At 39.3% G+C, this 26917-nt stretch overlaps 2 protein-coding genes across 2 annotated transcripts; both read right to left on the reverse strand.

The window, feature by feature from the left end:
• Positions 1-6069: 6069 nt before the first annotated feature.
• On the reverse strand, positions 6070-7047 carry LOC101533888 (olfactory receptor 9Q2). The gene has a single exon (XM_004585285.4). It carries the CDS (start codon positions 7041-7043, stop codon positions 6099-6101), a length of 945 nt encoding a protein of 314 aa, XP_004585342.1. The 5' UTR covers positions 7044-7047; the 3' UTR covers positions 6070-6098.
• A 10106-nt stretch (positions 7048-17153) lies between these two features.
• Positions 17154-19023, reverse strand: LOC101525351 (olfactory receptor 9Q1). Its single transcript, XM_012927111.2, has 2 exons — positions 19013-19023; positions 17154-18078 (listed from the first exon to the last, which is right to left on the reverse strand). Exons 1-2 carry the CDS (start codon positions 19021-19023, stop codon positions 17154-17156), a joined length of 936 nt encoding a protein of 311 aa, XP_012782565.2.
• Between the last annotated feature and the right edge of the window lie 7894 nt (positions 19024-26917).

Consider the following 26917-nt stretch of genomic DNA (forward strand, 5'->3'; position numbering starts at 1 on the left):
GAAGCCTGGATTGAGTTCCTAACCCCCAGCTTCAACCCAGCCCAGACCAGGGTATTGTAGGCACTCCGGAAGTGACCAATTGGGTGGAAATATCTGCATCTATCTCACTGTCCATCTGCCTCTATCTCTGTTTCTGCCTCTCAAATAAATAACTTTTTTAAAAAATAAAACTCTTTGAGAGAATCTGATATGATAACAAATCAAGGAACCGCATAAGTTCTGAGTTCCACTCCAGCACTGCAGTTTTGTGACTCTAAATGCTATCTGATTAAACGGAAAAAATCTTTCACATGAGCCACTAAAATTCTCTGTGGCTTGGTCAGCATTGTGACGCAGCATGGTAAGCCACAGCCTGGAGTGTTAGTGTTCCATATGAGAAATTCAAGTTCCAAGTGTGCAACTTTTCTTCCCAGCTCCTGGCTAATGTGCCTAGGAAGACAGTGGGAAATGGCCCAAATACTTGAGACCTTGGCTCCTGCTTGGAGAGATGTGGAAAAAATTCCTGGTTCCAGGCTGTGGGCTCCATATCAGCTTAGCTCTCATTGTTGTCATTTAGGGATTGAATCAGTAGATAATATATCTCTCTTTCTCTCTCTCTTTTTCTCTCTCTCCCTCTCTCTTCTTTATTCTCCCTCTCTCCCATATGTGTGTAGGTCACTCTGTCTTTCAAATGAATCAACTGTTTAAAATTAAAATGATAGAATAGTAATACCATACACTGTAGCTGGTCAAAAGAGTGTTGTCCAAATTATCTTAATTATTTCCAACTTAGTAGCCGACTATCACTAATGAGTTTATAAATTTTTCTCTAATAATTGTGGTAAAATAAAGAGGAAAAAAAATTTGATCCTAAAACTTGCCTTTGCAGCAGGTTGTGAACCACCTATGTCACCTAAGAGAATTATTTGAATATCGAAACTGATTTTCCTTATCTGCAAACAGCAACAGTAATCCTAACTTCCCAAACCTATTTGTAACTAAGTGAACATAGATATGAAACAGCTGTGATCATATCAACTATATAATACTCATTAATAGCTAAGTATTTCTTCTTTTTTTAACTGTCTAACTCTATGGATTTCAACTGTAATGTATTTGTCCCAGCAAACTAGATTCATTTATCTTCAACATAAGCTAATTTTCACTCTTCTTTAAACTTAGAATCTACTCTCTTTACAAGCAAATATGTAACCAGCATCTTGCTTTTCTCAATACCATCTGAAACTTTTAAATTTCATTTGAATTCTCAGTAAGAATGTAAAATTTATCTTCTTTTGGATGAATTGCCAAACTAGCCACTGAACATCCTTTCAGTCCACAAGTACCTTTACATTTATCCTATTCTACAAACAGTTCCAGCAAGGAACATCAGAAATTCTGCTTTTAGGATTCTACATATTTTAGTAGAAAACTCTTGGATTCCCAATTGAGAGACAAGAGTCTGTTTTACATTATTGATTGGGCAATGGTGTTCTTTAAACAATTCTTAAAATTAGAAATTTTTTTAAAAGTCAGAGGCAGAAAAATAAGACTGTAAGGTAGATTTCCGATCAGCCTTCATCAAAATTCTCACAGAACTGTCCTTTTGACAATGAACCTCAGCACTGAGAGGTGGAAGACTCTCAAGGCTCTTTAAGGCTTTTTTTCATAAGATATATTTTATCTTATTGGAAAGTCAGATTACAGACAGAAAAAGAGACAGAAAGAGAAAGACTTTCTATTTGCTGGTTCACTTCCCAAATGGCTACAGAAACTGAAACTGAGCCAGTCTGAAGCTAGGAACCAGGAGCTTCTTCCTGGCCTCCACGTGAGTGCTGTGTCCCAAGGCTTTGGGCCATCCTCTGCTACCTTCACAGGCCACAAGCAGGAGACTGGATAGAAAGTGGAGCATCTGGGACCTGAACCCATGTCCATATGGGATGTTAACACTTATGGGTGGAAGACCAGGCAGTGAGCCACCACACCAGCTCCTGCCTACTTTTCTTAAGACATTCTCATAATAAGGGCATGTTATTGGTCTTTGGCCCACAAGAAAGTCAATAAGCAAAAGGCTTTGATCATCCTAAAGAACTGCTGCCCTGACCTTTGCTTTTCACCAGGTACCTTCGCTTTAAATAAATCATTTCCATTTTTTGGCAGCCATTTGTGGGTTATGTCCAGATCTTGATCCCACTTGTTTACAGTTTCCATGGAAATTTCCTGCCTAAAGCTGGTCTTTATGGAGCAGTGTTGGCACCCACTGAGCAGGGAGTTGTCCATTTTAATTTTGTAGTTGTGATTATGCAAGCAATACCAATTGAGATGCCTGGGGGGTGGCTGCTGTATACTTCTACTATATAATGGGCAAGATTAATTTATTCCATGAAAATTTATATGGATGATCAGCCCCATAAGGGCTTCATTTTCAACATCATTCTGTCCCCTTTTTAGGCAAATCTTCCGTATAAAAAATAGCAACAAATGAAAAATGAAGAGTCATTCATTTGTGAACTGTTGATTTCTTTGAAGCATTGTTCCCATAAACTTTTTTAAGGCATCATTTATTTCATCATTTTTCTTCCCAAGCTTGATTATAAATTTGATGTTTGTTCTTCCTTCAGTTTTAATAGAATTCACGTACTTCTGATAGGGGTTACTTACAAACTAGTGTTTTATCTTAAATGCTTCAAACTAGATTATATTCAGATATGTTGTACAAGCTATTATAGGTTTATTTTGGTGCAAAGTATTTTTAAATCCATGCATATTTTTTCATAATATATATTTTAAAGAACTCTTTGAAGATTGAAGATCATATATATATATGTATATATATCACTGTTGTAATTATTTTTTGTTGGGTCATGGAGTAAAGTAATTCATATTACATTCTACATTGCTTTAGCATTTTACAGTGAATGACATTTTAAAGAGGAAAAAATTCTCATATATAATATTAAGGAAATTTAGAGGGCAGCTCAGTGGCATAATAGGCAAATCCTTCTCCTGTAGTGCTAGTATTCCATATGAGTGCCAACTCATGATCTGGTTGCTCCACTTCCAATCCAAATCCCTGCTTATGATCTGGTAAAATAATGAAGGATGGCATAAGTCCTTGGACCCCCTACTCCCACACTGAAGACTCAGAGAAAAGCTTCAGGTTTCTGGTTCCTCATTATCCACAATATCTGCATTTCAAAAATAGATAAATACATCTTTTTAAATTAATGAAATTTATTTTCTTTTATACTAAACCACCAAGCTTAACATGGCACCAGAAATATCTCAGTTACAAATCAATTAGATTGATCTATAATTTTATCTCCATTTATTCTGAATGCATCTATTCTACTTTATAAGATAAGAAGCATCATGTTTGGACCAAGGTCATATGATTTAATTTTTTTTATCCATACCTGCAGATCTGTCCATTCGTCCTCTCTAACCTCTGGGTTGAGGATTCTGAGGGATGCTGGAAGGTGTAGCTCCATCTGTAAGAAGAAGCCTGATTTGGCCACAAATAGACTTATATACAAATAAAGAACAGCCCTAATGACAAATAATTAAGAAAACAGAAAATCACAACCTGTATAAAGATCTTAAGAACATAAATAAATATGCATCCACATACTATATTTCATGAATCATTCTTCGATTTCACTCCCAAGCACCATTTCTTAACATCCTACTATTTATCAGTCTCTGATTTGGGCCCTGGAATTCAAATAATGAATTATTTACAGTCCATAACTTCAATGTACTCTAAAACTAAAGAGAAAAAACTTAAAAATAAATAAATGTAACACTCGTAAGATTTGATAAGCAAAGGTGATGTTTGGTCAATAATTGATGTCATTGAAATTGAAGCAGCATAAAGATTTTATACAAAACATAATCCACTGAATTTTCACTATTACTCTTTTGTATGAGCCATATCTGAGAAAAGAAATATGTGATTTTATGAATAAACTAAATAAAACTTCCATCATATAATTGTAGCTAATATAAATGCAAGAAGAATGCATAGAAAGAATAAAAACATTTACACATTAGGTATGAATGTCTCATTAAACTTAACATATAAACTTTGTACAATATATGTCAGCAAATACTTATTAACTCAACAAAAATATAGCATTTATTGAGCATGAAATAGAAGTAAGTCAATATCAATTAACTTCTTTGCTTTTCTTTCATAGTTTATGAGACAGATAATGATTGATGATGAATTGATACAATAAGAGGTAGTAAGAAGGTACAAAGTAAAGCAGAGATGGAGTCAGATAATGAAAGAGGAGGGAATAGCTGTTTTAGGTGGAAGGATCCAGGAGTTGGGAAAAGTCTGTCTGAGGAAACTAGACTGAGACTTGAGTGAGATGAGGGGATGAGTCTTGAGAAGATCTAGAAATACATTCCCAAGTAAAAGGAAGAGTGGATTCAAACTTCCTGATGTGGGGTGACAGTGGTGTAGTGTGTCAGGCTAACCCTCTTCCTGTACTGTTTGGGTGCCCATTTGAGTCTTTGCTTCTGCAGTTCCAATTCAGTCTCTTACTATGCTCCTGGGAAAGCAAAGGTGGATGAGTCAAGAATGGGAACCCTGGTATCCATATGGGAAACCCAGTGAAGCCCCTGGCTCCTGTTTTGGCCTGATCCAGCCCTGGCCACTGTGATCATTTGGGTAGCGCGTGTGAGAACAGATTTGGCATCCTCAGGGCATGGCAGGTGGACAGAACTAGGGCAGAGTAGGCAGGAGGTGCATCAACATTGTCACGGAGGTACTTGGAAACCCTTCCAGGATGAATCTTGTAGCCCATGGTAACTTTTATTGAAGTCAGGAAACGAAATGAAATGATCAGAGAAGTAAATGCATAGAGAAAGAGTTGCAACTAAGCCCAGGCAGACTCCAAGTATGAGGGTGAAGTAATGCCCAAGACAAAAAAGAGAAAAATTTTCAAACAAAGAGGCAGCAACTGTTTCAAACACCATAGATAAGCCAAGATATTACTGCTGGGAATTGTCTGTTCAGATCTGTATCCTCCCCAGCTAACTGGAAAGCAGTTCTTCTTTTGCATCAAAATCCAAATAAAACTGCCTCTTCAGAATTCTTCTGTCTCTCACTGGCAAAGTTTTTCCATTTTTCTCTGCATTGTCATTTAGCAAAGGAACTTAAATGACTCAGAATCAAAACCTCTTTTAAAATCAGCATACAGCTTTACACAGTACCATATGTGAATTTTTTTAATATCTAAAAGTTACCTGAACTGTCTTCTGCTTCCTTTGATTGTATAAAGAATAATACATGATGTCCAAGTGTGGTTCATTTTAGAAATAAAGGAAAAGTTTATTGCAAATCAAATTATATTATTCATATGCTGCTAAGCAAAAGTAAAAGTATATGATCATTTCAATAGATACATAAAATAGTTTAATAATCTAAAGCCCACTCTTGTTTTTTAAAACACTCTCAACCAAGTAGGAATCAAAAGGACAGCTATTAAAAAGTCTGCATGATAAATATGTGTTCATATGTCCAAACATGAAACTATGCAATTAAATATGTAAATCTTATTACATTCAGATAAACCTCAATAAAGCTACCATTTTTATTTTAGCAAATCAGAATTTCAACCACATCTTTTGAGTAATATCTTTTTTATTTTTAATTTTTGGTTTGATGATGATTACATAGTTGATCAGGGTGGGAAGGATCAAGGGTTTGGGAAAAGTGAGCGTGATCATAATTTCCAAGTTTTCTATTCTTCCTGTTTCTGAGGAAGTGGGGGAAACAAGAAGAGAAGCCACACCCAGCCTCCCAACCACCCCAGTACCTGGACACTTTCCCAGTCACTGGCCATACAGAATGAAGTCCATAGATAAGAATGTTTAGTCTTCTGTAATATACTATCCAGTTGTGAGGATTAAACACTAATTAATACATATATAATTCACATGCTACACCACATGGCAACAAGTTTTATATAGAAAAATAAGCCAGAAAGAAAAGATGGGAAATTTGGATGCAACTTTGAGCAAGGTTGTCAAGAAGAGCTTTCTCAAACTGACAAAGAAGACGGAGAGAATGCAGAAACTAAGGAATGATACATTTTACATTGGCCCTTCTACACTGCTCCAAAAGGCTTCGATCTGCTCAGGGATTTCATGACAGCCTCCTTCACCTCCTTATTCCTCAGGCTATAGATAAAGGGGTTCAGCATTGGGGTCACCACTGTGTAGAGCACAGACACCACTCGGTCTCCTTCTGAGGACTGGCCTGAGTTATCCCTCAGGTACATGAAGATGAGGGTGCCAAAGAAGAGTGCAACAGCTGTGAGGTGAGAGGCACAGGTGGAGAAGGTCTTGGCCCGGCCCCCAGCAGAGCGGATCTGCAGGATGGCCATGACGATAAACAGGTAGGACACCAAGATCACCAAGATGCAAGCCGGCATGACAAAAATGGCAAACACAATGATCACCACTTCCTGGGTGTAGCTGTCCCCACATGTAAGTTTTAACAGAGGAGGGAGATCACAGAAAATGAAGTCAATCTTATTGCTTCCACAAAATGAGAGCGTGAAGGCTGTGACCGTGCGAACAAAGGCACTGGAAAAGCCAGCCACATAAGCTCCAGTTACTAAACCCCAGCGAGCCCTCTCTGTCACAATGGTCACATACACCAGGGGCTGGCACACAGCCACGTAGCGGTCATAGGCCATGATGGCCAAGAGGTAGCAGTCAATGGAAGCAAAGAAGGTGAACAGGAAGAACTGAGCTGCACAGCGAGCCTGGGAGATGATTGTGCCGTGTTCCCACAGCACAGCCAGCATCTGAGGAACGATGACAGAGGAGTAGCAGAGGTCCACAAAAGAAAGGTGACCGAGGAAGAAGTACATGGGCGTGTGGAGCCGGCAATCTTTGTGGATCAGGATGATCATTCCTGCATTCCCCACCAGAGTGATGAGATAGAAACTCAGAAATACCAGGAAGAGAGGCAGCCCCCACTCAGGATGCTCAGTGAATGCAATAAGGAAGAACTCCGTCACCAAGGTGTTATTTATCCCAGCCATCCATGGAGCAGCTCACCTAGATATAAGAAAAGTTGAAGTCATTTCCAGTGATACAGCTTTAAACAGTCTGGCCCGTAGATACTCAGCTTCAACGAACTCTTCAGTCTCAAGAAAAAGATCAAGTTCACTATAGCATGAGATAAAAGCGGATGAATGATTCTATTAGAGTAAGAACAGAGAGCAGGTGCTTTTTTTTTTTTATTACAAAGTTAGATATACTGACAGGAGGAGAGACAGAGAGGAAGTGGAGCTGCCAGGACTAGAACCAGCGGCCATATGGGATCAAGGCAAGGACCTTAGCCACCAGGTCATGCCGCCAAGCCCAGCAGGTGCTTCTTAATGTTTCTGGTCACTTCTTGTTTTTTCAACTCTGTCCCTAATTAGCTGCTTGATATTACACAGACACTTAACCTCTCTAAATCACAATTTCCTCCTCTGCCAAAAGGCAATTACACGTGGGCTTGGCAGCGTGGCCTAGTGGCTAAGGTCCTTGCCTTGATCCCATATGGCCGCTGGTTCTAATCCCGGCAGCTCCACTTCCTCTCTATCTCTCCTCCTCTCAGTATATCTGACTTTGTAATAAAAATAAAATAAATCTTAAAAAAAAATTCATATCTCTTAAAAAAAAAAAGGCAATTACACGTGCTTATGAGATAAGGTTAATGCACAGATTTAAAAAGGCACTATGGAAAGCTGCAAGCACTCTACATATACATAATGACTATTTAAATTTCAAAATCACTACTGTAAGGAAGGAAATTATACATTCTGTCCATAAAAGAGCATGAATAAAAAAAACAATTCATTGGCAATCAGTAATGGGCTTGATGATATGAATGCCTCTACTCGGATCTAGCAATATGAATGTTTAGCAAACAATTGTTATCCTAAGTAGAGCTGGCTGGCTTATGAAAGGGGTGTGTGTGTGAACAAGCATGCAAACATAAGCTTCCTTAGACACCTGATGAACCTCCATTAATCCTGCCTGGTTATTATAAAAATCCATCCTAAAAGCAGTACTTTGGTAATAAAAAAGCATACATGTTTGAATATAAGAAGGAAGCAGAAATATTTCCAAAAGTCCGGTGTCATCTCTGTTTTATTTGAAGAATCAGACACAGAGTTCAAAAGCAGGGTGGTGAGGGAGGGCTTTGATCATTTTGGGATATTTGGGTATCCAGGCCAGTATTGAGCAGACCTGTCGGAGACTAACAGCAAAGAAGAGAAATCACATCAGGAAGCCGTTAGCTGGACATGGACCATCCTCACCTGAACTCAGCTTGGTAGTGTCTTCTGCGTGTAGTGCCACCTATCCAGAGGATGTGTGGGTTCCACTTCACCCACACTACATGTGTGACACTGGGCAAGTCATTTTATGCAATGGGCTTCAAGTGCCTTGTCTTTGCCCGTTTCCTTTAAACAACAACCTGGTAAGTATCCATAATGACAGCAAACTGACCTAGATGGCACCATTTCCAGGAATACTATGCCTTCTTCTCAATGCTATTAATCTCTTTCTTTGCTCCACCCTTAACAAAGCAACTCTTTCTTCGCATTTGAATTGCTTGTGATTTTTTTTTTCAGTCTCAGCTTAATATAAAAGGACTAGAGGACCAGTCAAGCTTCTGCTCCAGCTCTGGACCTGTTGGTTAATTGCCCATGCATTATTCCCTTATTAACTCCTAAGTAATCTCTCTAGGGGAACTTCCTCATCTGCATGTGTTCTCTCATGAAGACCTCTGCTTACACGCGAATCCCCAAAGCCCCAACCCGTTCTTTTCCATCCTTTGGTATGATCTGACAAGGCTGATCCCTAGCCCTGCCATCTTCTTGCCTTGTATCAGAAGGAATTTAGTTCTCTGGAGGTGTCCTGTATCTCAGCAGGAAATGTTGTCTAGCACTGTAACAAGCCGTGACTTGATCCAAAAGAGACTGTTTCCTATGCATGAACTCTTTATCCCCATCATCATCTCCATGACATGCTGAGAGATCAACACTTTGCAGAAGCAGGGACGGTGCACAGGAGCATGGTGAGAGGAAATGTCAGAGAGGCAGATGTGATCAGCCACTAGCCAACAGGAAAGCTCGGGAACATCTTAATGATGAACAGCTCCTCCAACACATCATGGGTTCTTAAAACTTCAGTGTGAGAACCTGTTAAAATGTGAGTGGGCAGTGCCCACCCAGACAGACTCAGACATAGTGCCTTAGCCTTCAGGGAACAATAAAAGGGTCTGCATTGTTTACAAGCATCCAAAGACATTCTGACTCTGATATAAAAATTGCATCTAAATGCAGCACCTTGGGAACTCTCTTAGGAACTCCAGCTCTGCTCCTCCTGGGCTGTGTCCTAAACTAAAAAATATAACAGTAGTTTCTTAATTAGTTTTATGTTGGATTCACATGCAATAAGTTTACACATTTATGGAGAAGACATTTCAATATGTGTATGATGCATACGGTAACCAAATCGTGTCAATTAACATTCAAATTCCTTGTCTTTCTTTACATGGGAAAGCCGTGAGCTTCTCCAAGCTTTTCACAAGATATACAAACTTTCTGTGGACTAAACTGCCTGACTATGCCGCGAAACACAAGAACCTGTTCCTTCACACTGTTTTGTGTTTTTGTTGTTTATTTTGCTTTGCTTGGTTCTGTTTTTTAAATATTCAACTATTTTTATTGCAAAGGTAGATTCACAGAGAGAAAGAGAGACAAAAAGATCTTCTATCCACTGGCTCACTCTCCAGGTGGCTGCAATGGCTGGAGCTGAGTCTATCTGAAGCCAGGAGCCAGCAGCTTCTTCCACGTCGCCCACGTGGGTGCAGGGTCCAAAGGCTTTGGGCCATTATCTACTGCTTTCCCAGGCCACAAGCAGGGAGCTGGATGGGAAGTGGAGCAGCCAGAACACAGACCGGCACCCATATAGCACCCATAAAGGTGAGGATTTAGCTCCTGAGCCATTGCACCAAGCCCACAGGCTGTGTTTTGGCACCCCTTATTCAACACCCTTCTAACCTCTTTAACTCCTCACTCTTCTCAGCCTCCGTTTGTCTCTGTTGCACATTCAAATCAACTTTTTTAGCTTCCCCCTGTGAAACAGAATGTGCAGTATTTATCAATAAAGACATATTCTGGAAAAGTGTGTTTTCCCAAGTGTTATCCATGTCTTCCTTCCTCACAGAAGACATGAAATACGGTCAGTTTCATGCTTCAGTGTATTATGAATTTTTTAAAAACCAACAAACGCATAACTTCTTGGTAGCAAAAAAATTAAATCATTAGAAGCAGATCAGCTTTCTCTGAACTAAGCATATTCAGAAGATGGAACAAAACAAGAGGCCTCCAGGGCACTGGTATTCCAACTTCGCTCGACAATAGAATCATCTGGGGAGCTTCTAAAACCCCAAGGCTCAGACTGCACCCCTGATCAATTAAAATTAAATCAGGATGTATGAGTGTTGAGCCAGATACCAGCACTTCTTAAATTCCCAGGTGATCACAGTGTGCAACAAAGTTTAAGACTCTCTGGCTGAAGGCTTCTGCTTTCTCCCAAGTGTCTAAGGTAGATGTTGCAGGAGGAAAATAGGTCATCCACTCTCGTGAGACTGGAGATCACTGCATCCTATGGTTCTCACATGGGAAATCGCACTGCATATCAGCATCTTAAAGGTTCTTCAAAATCTTATCATCAAGAAATCTCACCAACTTTCTCTAACCCACAATCTCCCAAAAGGGTTTGGCCCCAGAACCTCTTCACTAACATTCTACAAAGCTAAAGTTCCTAGGAAAGGATGCTTCTTTGGGCAAGGCAACTCTAAAGGGGCTTAGAAGTGGCTCAAATGCCAACAGCAAAGCAGTAATTATTGCAGCAAGCATCACATCCTGCTGATTCATCTCAGGATCTGTTTCTTTAAGTCTCAGTCAGACTAGCTTCCCCAAGAGCAATCACTCCTACTGAGAAAGGAATATGTTGGGGGATGGCATCTTTCCAGGTGGATCCCTTAGGAGCTGCGGAGGAGGGAAGCACCTTGCCCTACAACAAATACTTTTCTTTTGGTGATGAAATGGGCTTCACATCTGAGACAGTTGCAGTCCCATCGCATGAACAACACAACTCTCCACACCCTCATCCCCAAGTGAAATGGATGTTGAGGCCATCAGCAATAACTGTTTTTTTATTATTATTGTATGGTGTTTGTTATTGCTTCAGCTTTTTGAATTACACATATTTATGGAGTGCAGTGCAACAACTCCTCACCTATATTCAACGTTTGAAGATCCAATCAGGTTAGTTAGTGTTTCCACATTTTTAAATACTTAAAAGACTTCTTTTTATTAATATCTCATAACTGCTCACATTTATGAAGTACAGTGTGGCATTTCAATAAATACACACACACACACACATATACATATATATAATGTATAGGTGAAGTTGGAGCAATCAGCATTTCACTTTCCTTGTCCTTATTTGATGATTGAAGCCCTGGAGTTCCTATCTCCAATTTACTCAGAAAATATGTAGGGTTCTTATGAATTACACATACCACATTATTTTCATTTAACACTAAAACTTTTTCCTTCTATTTACCTGTCTTGAGGTATCTTCCCTCTTCCTCTTTCTCCCTCCACCATTCCAGCATGGTCACACTGTTCTGTCTTCAGAAACTTGTTTAGTTTCCACATGCGAGGTGGGACATGCATTATTTGTCATTCTGTGTCTGACTCATTTCACCTAACATCATCCTCACAATAGCCATTATATTGAATCAACCAAGATGCCTGTCACCAGATGGATAGAGAAAGAAAACATGGTTTATATACACAGTGAGGCTTCATTCAGTTGCAACAAAAAAGAATAAAATCTTGCCACCTGCAGAATCCAATTGAAATTGAATCACAGCCTCCTGAAAAAAGATTTCTAGTGGTTTCAGCCAGTCTATCTCATTATGCTGCTTAAATCTCTCAACAATATATTTGTAGATCAAACTTACCTCACTCTCCATAAATAGATCTATTTACTTTTCAACTAAAATTCTCAATTTTTTAGAAATAGTTTAAAAAATACCATCACAAAATGATCATTGAATGATTAAATCACCATATGGTCAGCCCTTGGAAAGAAGCAGAATCAATAGCAAATAGTAGAAATTGTGAATACACTACACATGCTTAGTAGTACTCATCAGTAAAAAAAGTTTAGACACTTTTTGCTTAATGTCCACAGATGTGACTGAAATTTAGAATCAATTCTTCTTTCTATCTCTGTATGGCTTCTTTCTAGCCCTTCAGAAAAAAATAAGCAGAGGACTTGGCATAAAGATAGGACCCACGTTACAGAGTAAGCATATTGCGATAGAAAGTTCCTGGGACATCTGGCCAGACCTTTGTTTACTCTACAAAGCATCACTGAGTCACTGGTGAAGGGATGGATTTAGCTTCCACTGCAACCCCAAGAAGTTTTGACTTTCTAGACAAAGCTGATCAAACAAAAGCATGACTTGCTCTGAGTCTGCTGCAGGAGATAATCCACTCTTAATCACCAAAAAGAAAAAAACTATCTTACTGAACTACTTGAAATAGATACCTGTTTTGACTTACGTCCTGGAGGATGCCCCAGGAATGATGTAAGAAGAACATGTTCTCAACTCTTATTCTAGAATCTATGCTCACTATCTTTCCCCGTCAAGACTCAGATGGATATCAGGCCAATGCAGAGCTTAAGAACACCTAGTGCCTATAAAATTTGTTTCAGAAGGGCTTCAATAGACTTACTTGTATACAGAAATTACCCTCTTAATTCATCATTAGTATCCCTGCCCTCACTTCGCATATATTCTGAAACTGTGATTTTTTTTTAATGGGCTTTCATAAGATGACAGAAGCAAAAGAGTTGTTGCTGACCAGATAACCCACACTTTCCAATTCACAGAACAGAGTGAACACTTAACAGCAAAGCTGCAGGTGTTGGATCAATTCATTTGATTGCCAGATTCTAGCTTTTTAAGACCAAATTAGTGAGCATTTTGACCAGTAATTCCTTACTGCTGTGAAATTCAGAAGAGACCCCAAATAAAGATGATTCAAATAACCAAGTAAATTCATCTCGACCCAATTCTGTGTACATCTGTCTTTCCAATCTCCCAACATCTCTCAGACTTTTAGTTCAGGGACACATTTCCTCCATTTTGCCCTATGAAATGTCTCCAAGTTTTTCACAGCCTCCATCCAACTGCCCTGAATGATGTCATCAGAAGGAACTTAGGAACCAGTTGTTAATAATGCTGCAATGGAAATTATGCATATTTTGGAGAAGTAGTAGAATTATACATATTAAACAGAATACCACATATTCTCTCTCATCTAAGGCAATCTTCATGCAAGTTGTAAGATCAATAACCCTTTCCATACTGTTTTTGTTGCATCCCATGTGTTTTGATGTTTTGTTTTCATTTTCATTTCTTCCAAATAGCTTCTTTTCTCTTGTCAAATCCATTACTGGCTCATGGATTGCATGGTGGCATCATTTTATACAAGAGGCTTTTGTGTTTTCTTTTCTTCACCCATGTGTTGGTTATTCAGTGGTGCATTTTTTGAGTCCATGGTGCTGTAATTTTTTGTTTTAACTTCATACCTGTTTTTTACTTTGTTTTGTGGTTTCTCATTTTTAGGAAATATATAGTGATGGCATAATAGAGACTATTATATTCAGATGTGAAGAGACAATGCAGTATGCATCCGTACTTCCAAATCAAAGAAGGACTCCCAATGAAACTGCTAGACATATCTAGACAGTGGGATGCTGGATTGTCTGTACCAGCAATGTCGAGGCACACCTAAAAAACAGATTTATGGACCTATGACTGCTTATGAAGGGTGGGAATTTGGGGGTGTGGCAGCTGTGGGGAAACCCTAGACTTTATGGGATTGTACCACAAAATTCAAAATTAAAAAAAGTAAAATAAAAAACAAAAGTAGGATTGTTGAATCATGGGATAATTCCATTTATAATTCAAAAAGATTTTCAAATTGTTTACCCTCAACTAGAACTTTTGAAATTAAAATAACTAAGGAAAAACAATCACATGTTTCTTTCTACAATGTAATGATTGTTGTCCATGCTTATGGACTGTTGTGAAACATTTCGATTTGTATAAACAATGTGAGCTGACCAAATTAGAGTAATTAGCATTTTTTATTCTTTGATGTTACTTTCTGATTGTAAATCTGCAGCCCCTTTATTTACTCTTTCTTAAATCAATAATGGATCATTATGAGATGTAGTCACCCTAATATGCTGTGCAATACACCAGGAACTTTTGTTTCAATCTAATTCTGATTTGGTATCCACTGTTTTCATTTCCTTTATACCCTCGACACTCCTTGCCTCTTATAACCACTGTTTGGGAGACAGACTTAGAGTCTGTTTAGCTTATTTGAGTAGTTCAAAGCAAGGCATTGAAGTAAAGAAATATTAAGACCCATGTACAATCCAGCAACCATCCTATTAACAACTAATTTTCTTAATTCCTAATTGAACCTTGTGTTCCCTTCTATACATAGGTAGACTGGAAATTTTTAATTGTTCCTGGATTCTTTTCATAGACTGAAAAAGCATGCGGAGTCTTATACTGAAGCTAGGACTTCAGGACATCTTTTCTTTTGCTATTGCTTGGGTTCTTTTTTCTTAAGATTTTTTTTTTTTTAACTTGAAAGTCCAAATTAAGAAGAAAGAAGGAGACAGAGGAAAGAGAAATATCCATCCACTGGTTCACTCCTCAGTGGCCACAAAGGCTAGAGTTGGGCTAATCCGAAGCCAGGAGCTTGTTCCACATCTCATACGTGGGCACAGGGGCCCGGGGACTTGAACTTTCCCAGGCCAAATGCAGAGGGATGGATCAGAAATGGAGCAGCTGGGTATCGAACCAGTGTCCATATGGGATGCATGTACCCCATGCAGAGGATTAGCCTGCTATGCCCTATTCCTCACTTCTTGAGTGAACATCTTCACACACCTGCTTAGAATTTAGTCAGAAGGAAGAATTAGCTTGCTTTCTGAAGCCTGACAATTCATTCTGTTAATACTCCCTTTTGAGTTGTTAGGGAAAAGAACCAACAACTCCTCAGCATATTGACTTTATTCACACAGACCAAATATTCTTTTACAACCAGGAGGGAATTTCATGTAACTAATTCAAACTTTCTAACTTCTTTGTTAATATTCCTCACTTCAGTAATACAACTGAAACATGGCCTGTTTATGAACCATCCCGCTTTGTAGAGCTATCAATTTTCAACCTGAGTCTTAATATTAGGGCAATACACTTTTAAAGAATAAACTGTTCTTGAGGAAAATTACAATGTGCTTTTAAACTGCCCTGTCTTTGGACCCAGCACAATGGCTCATTGGCTAAATCCTCACCTTGCAAGTGCCGGGATTCCCATATGGGCACCAGTTCATGTCGCAGCTGCTCCACTTCCCATCCAGCTCCCTGCTTCTGACCTGGAAAAATAATAGAGGACAGTCCAAAGCCATGGGACCCTGCACTCATGTGGGAGACCCAGAAGAATTTCCTGGCTCCTGGCTTTGGATTGGCTCACATCCAGCCTTTTGGTCACTTGGGGAATGAACCAATGGAAGATTTCTCTCTGTCTCTCCTTGTCTCCATAAATCTGATCTGCCTTTCCAATAGAAATAAACTTCTAAAAAATCTTAAAGTGTCCTATCTCCTATAATAAGCATAATGTCTTTAAAGATTTAAGATGTGCTTTTATTTTATTTCACTTAATGTTAAAACGAATTTCCTCTGGCTCCACATACTTTGAATCTTCTATGATCTATATATTTGCTTCTTTGAATGTGAAATCCTTTCTGCTGGAATTTCATGTGTGAAACAGCATTTTCGGTTGGCCAGGTTTTGAATCATTCTGTTTGTAAGACACTGCTACTCCCAAAATACCACTGCCACAGCTGTTTACATCATTTATATACCTAAGATTGTGTTGTTTTGGTAATCTGAGGGGGGTAGGATGAGAAATCATTTTTAGCTTCAAGAATAAGGATTTAAGAAAAATGCAAAAAAAAGATGAATATACTTCACCTGTTTCCTTCCAATGCCTTGAGTTTGATAGAGACAAAGACTGAGAAGAATTCATGGGACTCAGTCACAGGTGACCAATTGCAGAGCACAAGAACTCAGACTAAAGAATGATGCCCCTTTGCCCACCTGTTCTGGGACTGTAGCAACACTCTGCCTCGCAGAGGACAGAGGCGTTAAGAACACAGGGAGTTAACAGTCATACTATAGGCACTCAGCTGGGATAAGTGAAGAGGAAGAAAGTCTACGCCATTTTTCCAGCGGTGATAGGTGTTGACATTTCTGTTACTGAGGATCGTTAAAAATTTGTGTGAAGCAGTTGAGGGAACTACCAGGAGATTCTAAAGACTATCTTGAGCACAATCAGCTTTGCAAATTGGGCCTTGAAACCACCATAACTGGACCATTCTAAGTAAATGCATGAATTTCTAACTGATGATGCAATTCTGAAGGGGTGAAGGGTAAGAATGTTTGTCTGCAAGTCACTTTGAAAATGAATTAAAACATAAGAAGATATGATGGGTGGATTAATCAACGAACTGGTTTTATATATATGTACATGTATGTATATATGTATGTATATATATAATGAAGTAAACACAACAAAACATTAGCAAGTGCAAAATCTACATGCTAAATACAGAGCTTATCACGTATTATTTCTGACATTTGTAGAAGATAAAGTGCTGCAAATAAATGACAAAATTGTTCAGCTGGTGTGATCTTTCCTAATCACAGATTGATGAGGTGTGTCTCCATCTGAATCACACAGGATTTATTTCCAAATTCTTTTGTCATTGATCTTGAAAGTCATAGCTCTCAAGCCATCCATTTCTCAGGTTGCCGCCTCATTTTCTTCCTTCTTTCAAGAGTTAATAATTCTGGATTCCTTGTTAATACAATGCACCATGAACTATTCATTTAAATATGCAGTGTCATAAATAATCAGTTTCCTTGAGGTTTTTTGGGAAAAGTCCTACAGAGCAAGATTTCTCAACATATGAAATTCTTAGGACAACTGAGCTCTGCTGAGAACTTTCCATAGAGCCTCCTTCACTTCTTTGTTTCTCAGGCTATAGATGAGGGGATTCAACATGGGAATCACTGTGGTGTAGAACACAGACACCACTCGATCCTTCTCTGAAGACTGGCCGGCGTGGTCTCTCAGGTACATGAAGATGAGCGTGCCAAAGAACAGAGATACAGCAGTGAGGTGGGAGGCACAGGTGGAGAAGGTCTTGGCCCTACCTCCCACTGACGGGATCCTCAAAATGGCCACCACAATAAACAGGTAGGACACCAAAATCACCGCCATACAAGCAGGGATGACAAAAATGGCAAACACAATAATTATTATTTCCTGAGTGGAGCTGTCCCCACAGGTCAACTTTAAAAGAGGAGGGAGGTCACAGAAGATAAAATCAATCTCATTGTTTGCACAGAATGTGAGGGTGAAGGCAGAGATGGTCCGCACCAATGCGCTGAAGAGGCCGGCAGTGTACGCCCCAAACACAAAACAGAAGCAAGCCTTCTGCGTCATGATGGTGACATAAAGCAGCGGCTGGCACACGGCCACATAGCGGTCATAGGCCATGATGGCCAGGAGGTAGCAGTCGATGGAACCAAAGAAAGTGAACAGGAAGAACTGAGCAGCACAGCGAGTGTAAGATAAAGCGGCCCCATGCTCCAACAGCACCACCATCATCTGAGGAACAGTAACGGATGAGTAACAGATGTCCATGAACGACAGATGACTCAGAAGAAAATACATGGGTGTGTGCAGCCGGCGATCCCCACGAATCAGAGCAATCATCCCCGAATTCCCCAGTAACGTGACGAGATAGATCAAGAGGAAGAGGAGGAAGAGAGGCAGCGCCCACTCCGGGCAGTCAGTGAATGCAATGAGGAGGAATTCAGTCACCATGGTGAGATTTCTCTGCCATGAAGCCAGTGACTCCTGCGAGATCTAGAAGAAGCATATTCAAAAGCCGCAGCCAGGATGTACCATTACTTCTAGTTTGCTTTTATTGAATATGTACCATACACAAAACATGTCCAGTGTTTCTGTCAGGCTTCATAGATAACTGACACTAGTCCCTGCCTTCAGAGAAAGTCTTACATAGAGTCACCTTGCATATGTCAAGAAAGCAGGTGCAGGGAAACATTTTTGGGACAGAAGTACATCCTCTGCCACCTCTGTTGTTCAGTGGCTGTATGAACTTCGTCAGTCATTGTGAACCAAAAACTCTCCACACCTCCAAAAGGAGTAGCCGGGATCCTGCCTATCAAGAAACTGTCCGTCTCACAGCTCTATTCTTTTTGGTCTGTGACCACAGCTCTGCCTCCTTTCGAACTCTAATCTCTTGCCTTCAGATTGGCTTCTTGCTCCCTGCTGTGGCCATAATAATGTTCCTAAAGCTGTGACTTAATTACATCTCAACTGTCTGTTAAGGTGCCCCCTCACGGATAGGGTACTATTTAGACTCTTCATCATGTTGGCGGTGAACTCCGTACCATCTTTGTTTGCTTCCTTACCTTTCAGATCCTCACTTGCGTGAACATACCTCACTGTGCCACACTATTCTTCAGTCACACTGAGTAATTGTTGTCAGATCCTCTTTTGTGCAATGCCTTCCGCATAGATTATCTTCCCCTTCCCACCTTTGAGACAATTCCCAACTCCCACCCTACTTTCAGACCTCAAGTAAAGCTGTACCTTAAGTCTCTTCCTATTTTAAGATATATTTGTTTGAAAGAGATACAGATAAAAACAGGTGAAGCTCTCCTATCCACGGGTTCATCCCCCAGATGGTCTCAGGATCCAGGAGCTTCATCCAGGTCTTCTATGTAGGTGGTAGGGGTCAAAACACTTGGGCCATGTTCCACTGTTTTTCTCAGGCCGTTAACATGGAGGTGGATGCAAATTGAAGTAGCCAGGACACAAACTAATGGGATGCTAAAGTTTCAGTCAATGGCTTTACCCACTATAGCATGCCAGCCCGAAGAAGTTTCTCTCAAGTCTGACTTATCATGTCTATACTGCCCCAGAATTCACCACATGATAACTGCTCAATGGGTTTTTCATGGAACAAAATTGTCAAATGAGATGTGAAGCATCTTGTAAAAGCAAAACCATTGTATATATTTCTAAGTGGTCACTTTTATTTTTGTGGAACTGTTAAAACAGAAATGGTTAATGTCTAAGAAATCACCAAATTCAATGAACAATCACAAAAGTCAAGCCATGCTGGGGTTTTAACCTTGACCTAGCATTGTGTGTCACAGAAAACGGAAAGCCTCTGCATTTAGCAAAATTAGATTTTGTAAGAGCTGCTACTATCATAAATAATTGAAACCATATAGTTAGATATTATTCTACTTGATTTGGAAATCATCCCGTTTACTTCTTATGGCTACTTTGTGGTGTAAGAATTGTTCTTATCCTAATTCTATGAATGAGAAGACTCAAAAAGTTAGAGTCACACATGAAAAGTGGCTCACCTAGTTGATGATGGAACTGTCACTGAGAACAAAACACAGAAGCACAGTTTACCTGGGAAGAGATTTCACATACATCACATGGCTATTCCAACAGCCCTGACTCAGCAAGTGTACAACATTAAATAAACAAACATAATCACCAGCACTGCAAGTTATTAATACCTAAAAACTAAAGGAGGCTTTTGAGCTAATGGATAGCATGTCCTTTGGCAGAGCTGCAGCAATGGGATAGAGAGGATATTTGATCATCTTTAAGACGTAAGACTTTGGCAGCTAGTGTTGGACAGACCAATCGGTGAAATGATAAAGGAAATTTGATCTGCAGATCTGAATTGAGCATGAACCAAAAAATTTTTTTTAAAAAAAATGTTTTTTCACTTTAATTTCACCTCCCTCTTGCGTGACTGGTCTCTCTGTGTGTCTAATAATTTTCCTTAGTCACTAAAAGAACATTTTTCTCCCACTGCTTTGAGAAGCACCTTAAGAGTGTAGGGGAAGGGTCCAGTAAATGGCTAAACAGACTAACCCTCTGCCTTGCAGTACTGGCATCCCATATGGGTACCAGTTTGTGTCCCAGCTGCTCCAGTTTCAATCCAGCTCTCTGCTGATGGCCTGGGAAAGAAGTGGACGATGGCCCAAGTCCTTGGGACCTTGTGCCAATGTGGGAGATTAGAGGAGATTCAGAAGAGCTTCCGGCTCCGGCCTCTGACTTCTGACTTCATATTCGCTCAGCTTCAGTTGTTGCAGCCATTTGAGGGGTGAACCAGTGGGTGGAAGATCTCACTTTCTGTTTCTCCTTCTCTCTGTGAATCTGCCTTTCAAATAAATAAATAAATAAATCTCTTTTAAAAAATGTTAAAGGCCACCAAAAAAAGAAAAGGGGAAAGCATTATGCCCCAATCTGGATATCTTGCTGCCTTCCCATGCCTGCTTAGTTATGATGCCAAGTAACTTCATGAAAACATCTATGTCCTTTTTCCCCTCCCACATTACACACCTGCATACATGCACAGAGTGAATGCCTTAGCTGCCTAAAAGTCAGGTCCTCTACCATATGACCTTCAAAAACCTTACAGTCAGTTCTGTTAAGGACTCATCTCACTTACTCTTTCTGTTTCCATGTCTGCTCCAGCTAGTTAGGATGCATTATTCACCCTGGTCCTTGTTCATTTCCAACTGAAAAAAACAACAATGCAAATATTTGAGAAAAGTCTCTTCCTACTGGTTTCTATATCCAGTACAAGTCTCTTTGGAGCAAGCACAAATCACTGCTAGGAAAGGTCGGCCTCTGAGGTATCCCCCTGTCAGCAGCTAATGTGGCCTCTGAGGAAAATCAATTGCTCACATGATTTCCTAACAAAACCCTAACTCAGAGGGAAGGGATTCAAAATGTGTGGTCCACAGGGAGTCAGGCTTTCTTTTCTTCAGTCACATTGGCATCAGAAGCCATACCCTGGCAGACATCAAGTTTTGATCTGCATTATCAAGAGGGCCACTTAGAAACACTACTCAGAAATTGCAGTAAGACTCAAGTCCTCTGTTTGCCCTCTCTTGAGATTCAAATGTTTCATTAAATCTTTCCTGTTTGTCTCCAGACACAAATTAAAGCAGAGACAAAACCAGTGTCTGGGAGGTGGCCCAGGAGGAACTGGCAAGCTATTTTCCTTGGCATGGCCTTTACTTAGGCTCTGCTTCCTTGGCACAAAGTCTTCATCTCAGAGGCATTTTGTTAAGTCACAAGATGTCTCAACTCAAAAACAGAAATAAGGGCAATGAAAAAGAACAGAGTAACCATCGTTTTTGACAATCATGAGAATTGACAAAGTACAGGACCACACAGTTCAATGATTCATCACCATGATAAAGGTTTTCAAGGAAGAGTACAAGATTCAAAAGAATAAAAGAATAAAAGAAAACTCAACTGTTTCTATATGGAATATTCAGCCTAGTGAGTTGAGATAATCATCTAGAAGACAACAAGTGCTCACCTCTTCAACAAAGTGTAGGTAAAATTACCGACAGGAGGGGTAGATCGCAAACAGCTGCCTAGAGATGGACTTTGACAGTCCACTTAGAGTTCAAAGTGAGAGGCAAAAGTCATAGGCAAAAGTCAGGAAGGGCAAAAGTCAGTATGACCCCAACACACGGGAGCAAGAGTGCTCAGGGACAATTAGTGGCAATTGAATGGCAGTACAGAATGACATCAGGCAAGCCATAGCTAGGACTAAAATGAGAAAATAAAGGTGTTAGTTTAAGTGCATAAGCTAAAATGGCACTAAAAACCTCGGTAAACAATATAAATACTATTTTATTTTTTATTTATATAAAGGGAAGACATTTCACTTATTTCATACACACAGATATAAGGGCATTATATTTCCAACCTTTGCCTTCCTCTCTCCCTAACTCCCACCTACCTTCCTCCTTCTTTTCTTATTTTCTTTTACTTTTAACAATTACATACTTCAATACACTTTATAATCACAAAATTAACCCTCCACCAAATAAAAAAATTCAACAGGTAGTAGATAGAGAAACCACTGTTTACACTGTTTGTACTCTGTATTTAAAAAAACAATAAGTGAAACAATGATATTTGTCTTATTTCCCTAAGTCGGATGGTTTCAAGCTGTGTCCTCTTTGTTGTGAAAGACAGGATTTCATTCTTTCTTATGACTGAGTAGTATTCCATCATGTATTATATCATAATTTCCTTATCCAGTCATCAGATAAAGCATATCTAAATCATTTCCTTATGCTAGCTATTGTGAGTTAGGCTGCTAGCTCCTCTATCAAAGATAGAATTTCCTCTTGTCAAGGGCCATGGGCCCCTGCACCAAAATGGGAGATCTGGAAGAAGCTCTTGGCTCCCAATTTCAGACCAGCCCACCTCTGGCCTTGGTGCTCATTTGGAAGCAAATCAGCAGATGAAAGAACTCTCTCTCTCTCTCTCTCTCTCTCTCTCTCTCTCTCTCTTTTTCTCTCTGGTTTTCAAGCAAAATAAACTCAAGGATATATAACTCCTAAATCAAAACAGTTTCTATTTTGTCTCAGTCAACAATGTTATTTAGCTGCCTGTAGTTAACCAGGAAACAAAGGCCATTATTAGGTTTAGCACAAGAGCACAGATTCTAGTGCCAGTTGGCCTAGATGTGAATTCTAGCTTTGCAATCTTGAAAAAGAGGCAAATTTCTCTCTGTAGTTCAACTGTTAATCTACAAGTTGGGAATCATAGCACCAAACTCAGTAAGTTATGGAGAAAATTCAAAGAAAGAAAGAAGAGGTTGGCATTGCCATGCAGCGGGTTCAGCCACTGTGTCCACTGTGACACTGACATCCCATATCGGACTTCCAGTTCTGATTGCTCACTTTCTGACCTAGCTTTCTGCTAATGCACTTGGGAAGAAAGAAATAGGGTAATGGTACAATTACTTGTCCCCCTGCCGGCCATGTGGGCCACCAGAAGAGGGTTCCAGGCTTCTGGCTTCAATCTGGACAATCATTGAGGAACGAACCAACAGATGGAAGGTCTCTATCTTTCTCTCTGTCTCTCCCTCTCTTTGTCACTCTGCCTTCCATGTACAAGAAACTCTGATCATCACTAATAAGAAAGGTGCTTCCTCGAAAACTTATTGAATCCAACCTTTCTTCTTATGCACAGATCTAAATATAATTTATTCAATGCCATTATAGAGCTAATACCAACTAATTCTTTAAATAACAATGCAACCTTCTATCTGTATTTTCATTAATTTAGAATCCACTGATAGTAATTGTGATAACGTGTTTAAGTGCCCGCTGTATGTCAAACACCACACCAGGCATATCAGAATTAACTATTCACTATACATCTTCAAGATAAATATAATAGGAGAATAGGAGGAGATGTTCTTCTATACAATGACTGTTTCTTTGGATGGGAGTCTTCATAAATTCTGCAACTGTGTCTTCATCCTTTTCTAATCACATTTTGTTTTCTGTTTCAAGTTTAATGACACTACTGATGTAACCCTTCCATGTTGTTGATGTTACGTATTTTATATTCAAATATCTATTAATATTTCTCTCCAGTAACATATAAAATTCACTTGCTGACATTCTATCTCTGTATGACATTGCATTTCCTATAACTAGGTTTAATGGGAAACTCCTTGTAGTAAAATTCTCTATCTCTGGGTCCCTGGTTTCACGCCTAGTATACTGTGAACACTTGCAAATGACAAGAGCCCAGATGGTTAGTCCAACAAATTAGTTTGTTTATGAACATCTTGCAGAGCTGTGAAGATAATTAGAACAATTCAGCTTCATTAAGAGATTTCCTCATGGCCTGCTTCACTCCCTTGCTCCTATAAAATTGGAAGGTTCATCCTGAAGATCATAACTATGTGGAACACATAGACTTTACCTGCACCAGGGACTTGGCTAAATCATTATACACAGATTAAAGTTAGTATCCTAAAGATCAACTACACTGCAATTATATGGGAGGCAAAGGTATAAGAGGTCTGCCTAAAGACAAGGTTTGTGTGTATTCAGATGGTGTTCTTTACGAACAGATAAGGAAACAGGGACATGGGGAGTCTGGCTAGAATTGTACTGAGAATAAACAGGGAAATCAGCAGCTGCTAGAGAATGGTAACTCCAGGACCAGCACTGTGGCATAACAGGCAAAACTACTGCCTGCAACACTAGCATCCCCTACGGGTACAAGTTCAAGTCCTGGCTGCTCCATTTCTTATCTAGCTCTATGCTAATGCACCAAGGAAAAGAGGCCTAAGATGGCTGAGTGCTTGGGTCCCTGTACCCATGTAGGAGACCAGAAAGGAATTTCTAGTTGATGGCTTGCACACAGTCCAGCTCCAGTCATTGCAGCCATTTGAGGATAGAAAACCAATATATCTGTGTCCACCTCTCTCTGTAGTTCTGCCTTTCAAATAAATAAAAGTAAAATTTAAGGGGCCCAGCATGATGACCTAGCAGCTCAGTCTTCACTTTGCATGCCCAGAATCCCATATGGGCACTGGTTCGTGTCCCAATGCTCCACTTTCCATTCAACTTCTTGTTGTGGTCTGCGAAAGCAATGAGGATGTTTCAAAGCCTTGAGACTTTGCACTTGCTTGGGAGACCTGGAGGAAGCTCTTGACTTCAGATGAGCACAATTCCAGCCATTGAGGCCACTTAGGAAGCAAGCCATTGGATACAGATATTTTTCTTTGTCTCTTTTTCTCTGTAAATTTGTCTTTCCAATAAAAACAAATAAACCTTTTTAGTAAACAAATAAATAATTTTTTTAAAAAAGAAAGCTACCTCCCAGGTGAGCTTCAGTGTCACCAGGGCTCACAGAAAATAAAATTAATCAGTAAGAACTCACTCCAAACGTAAGTTCAAAGGTGAAATCTACAGATAGAATCATGTTGTTAAACCCTCTAAGCTGTGTAGTCACTACCTTCAAGACGTCTTGAGAGCCAAGATAGTGGCATAAGTCAGGGATTTACAATGTCACAGGATAGTCAAGTCAATGTTTAAGTGGTATTTCTAAAGATGATGCCATAATTTAGGCCATTTTCAGAATGTTAAGTTCTGCCTTATTATCACCCAGAGGCATCTATTTCCACCACCACCTCCATCCAACAGTCTATGTTCCTGAGAGCCCTTGATTCACCCCCATGATTTAAGATGTAGTGATTGTTGTCCTACACCTTCTGTTTAGGAGTGTGTCTGACACATCATGGAACAGAACCAGTTGACCTTCTAAATGGGTTGTTAAAACTTACTTTATTTATATAAAGTGATTATAGATTTCACTGATTTCTTAATGGATATCTTAACATATTTATGAAATATTCATCTTCACACAAAGGCTTTTAATTGCAAATATTGAAAAGGCAAATGTGAAGAACATCCCAGTAAAATAACAACAGAAGACTAAATGAAACAATGAACAACCCATTGCTAAAAATGACAGGACCAAATTACCACCTGCCCATTTTAACGCGGAATGTAAATGGCTTAAACTCATCAATCAAATGTCATAGATTAGTAGAATGGATGAAAAAGAACAAAACCCATCTGTTTCCTACAGGAGACACATCTCACCAAAAAAGATCAGTAGAAATTACATCTCACAGATTTTGATATTATTGCTTTTAGTTTCATTTTTTCAAAGCAACTTTTTCTCATTAAATTCTTCACCGACTCACAGATTATTATTTTGTTGAAGAAGATTCTTAATTTTCTTTTTCATTTCTTCAATGACACATTAATTACTCAGGAACATATTATTTATTTAACTTCATGGCATTTTTAATTTCTTTTTTTCTCCCTATTGTTGATTTTGTTTTGTGGCTTTTCATTTAATTGGATGTATAATAACTATGTAACGGAGACTATCATATCCAGATGTGAGGATACAATGCATTGTGCATTGGTACTTTCAGATCAGAGATGGACCCCCAATGAAAATGTTAAATATATCTTGACAATAGGATGCTGGATTCTCTGCTATTGTCCATATCTGCAAGGATGGACTTATGATTGTTTATGAATGACTATATTATTGTGATAAAATAGGTGAAATCAATAGAGAGGTGAGTATTCGGAGAAGAGTTAAGGGAAATCCCAGAGCTTATGGAACTGTATCATAAAATAACAATAATTTTAAAATGAGAAAAAAAGAAAAAAGCTTTCCTTGGAATTATCCAACATGGATCATTTAACATGAGAAAAGTAATTGTGGAAGAGAAAAATTTAAAAAAAAAATTGCAACGTGAGCAGAAAATTCATAACATACTGAAGAGTTATTTTCTTACTCAAAATGAAAGAATGTTATCAGTAGGCAGGAGAGTACAAAATCTGACAGTATCCCTCACTTAGATCACAGAGGTAAGAAAGGACCATTACTCCAATGCCAGTCAACCCTAGATGAGACCTCGAGGGGTCATTAAACTTCATAAGAAGCTTCTAGAAGAGGAGCTCCTCATGCTTCATTTCCCAAGGTAATGGAAAGACTTCTTGGAATTCTTTGCACTCTCCTTGGGGCAGAACAGCATATGCACAATGATTGGCAAAGGTGTCAGGGCAGAAGGATCAAGACAATGTCACAGAATCCTGACACCTTGAAATCAAAGTTGCTCCAAAAATCAGAAGGTCCCTCTGGCCACACAAAGAGAACGTCTCTTGGGAGAGAATCATGGCTTCTATGGACAGCAGAAGTCAACAGGTGTGCATGGCATTAGGAACCAGAAAAGATGAGCTACATCTGCACAGGGGGTA

The sequence above is a fragment of the Ochotona princeps genome, chromosome 4 (genome assembly GCF_030435755.1).
Source record: "Ochotona princeps isolate mOchPri1 chromosome 4, mOchPri1.hap1, whole genome shotgun sequence".
Lineage (NCBI taxonomy): Eukaryota > Metazoa > Chordata > Mammalia > Lagomorpha > Ochotonidae > Ochotona > Ochotona princeps.

Excerpts from the sequence above, each read along its gene's own strand:
- LOC101533888 (XM_004585285.4), bottom strand. The coding sequence starts at position 7,043 with ATGGCTGGGATAAATAACACCTTGGTGACGGAGTTCTTCCTTATTGCA.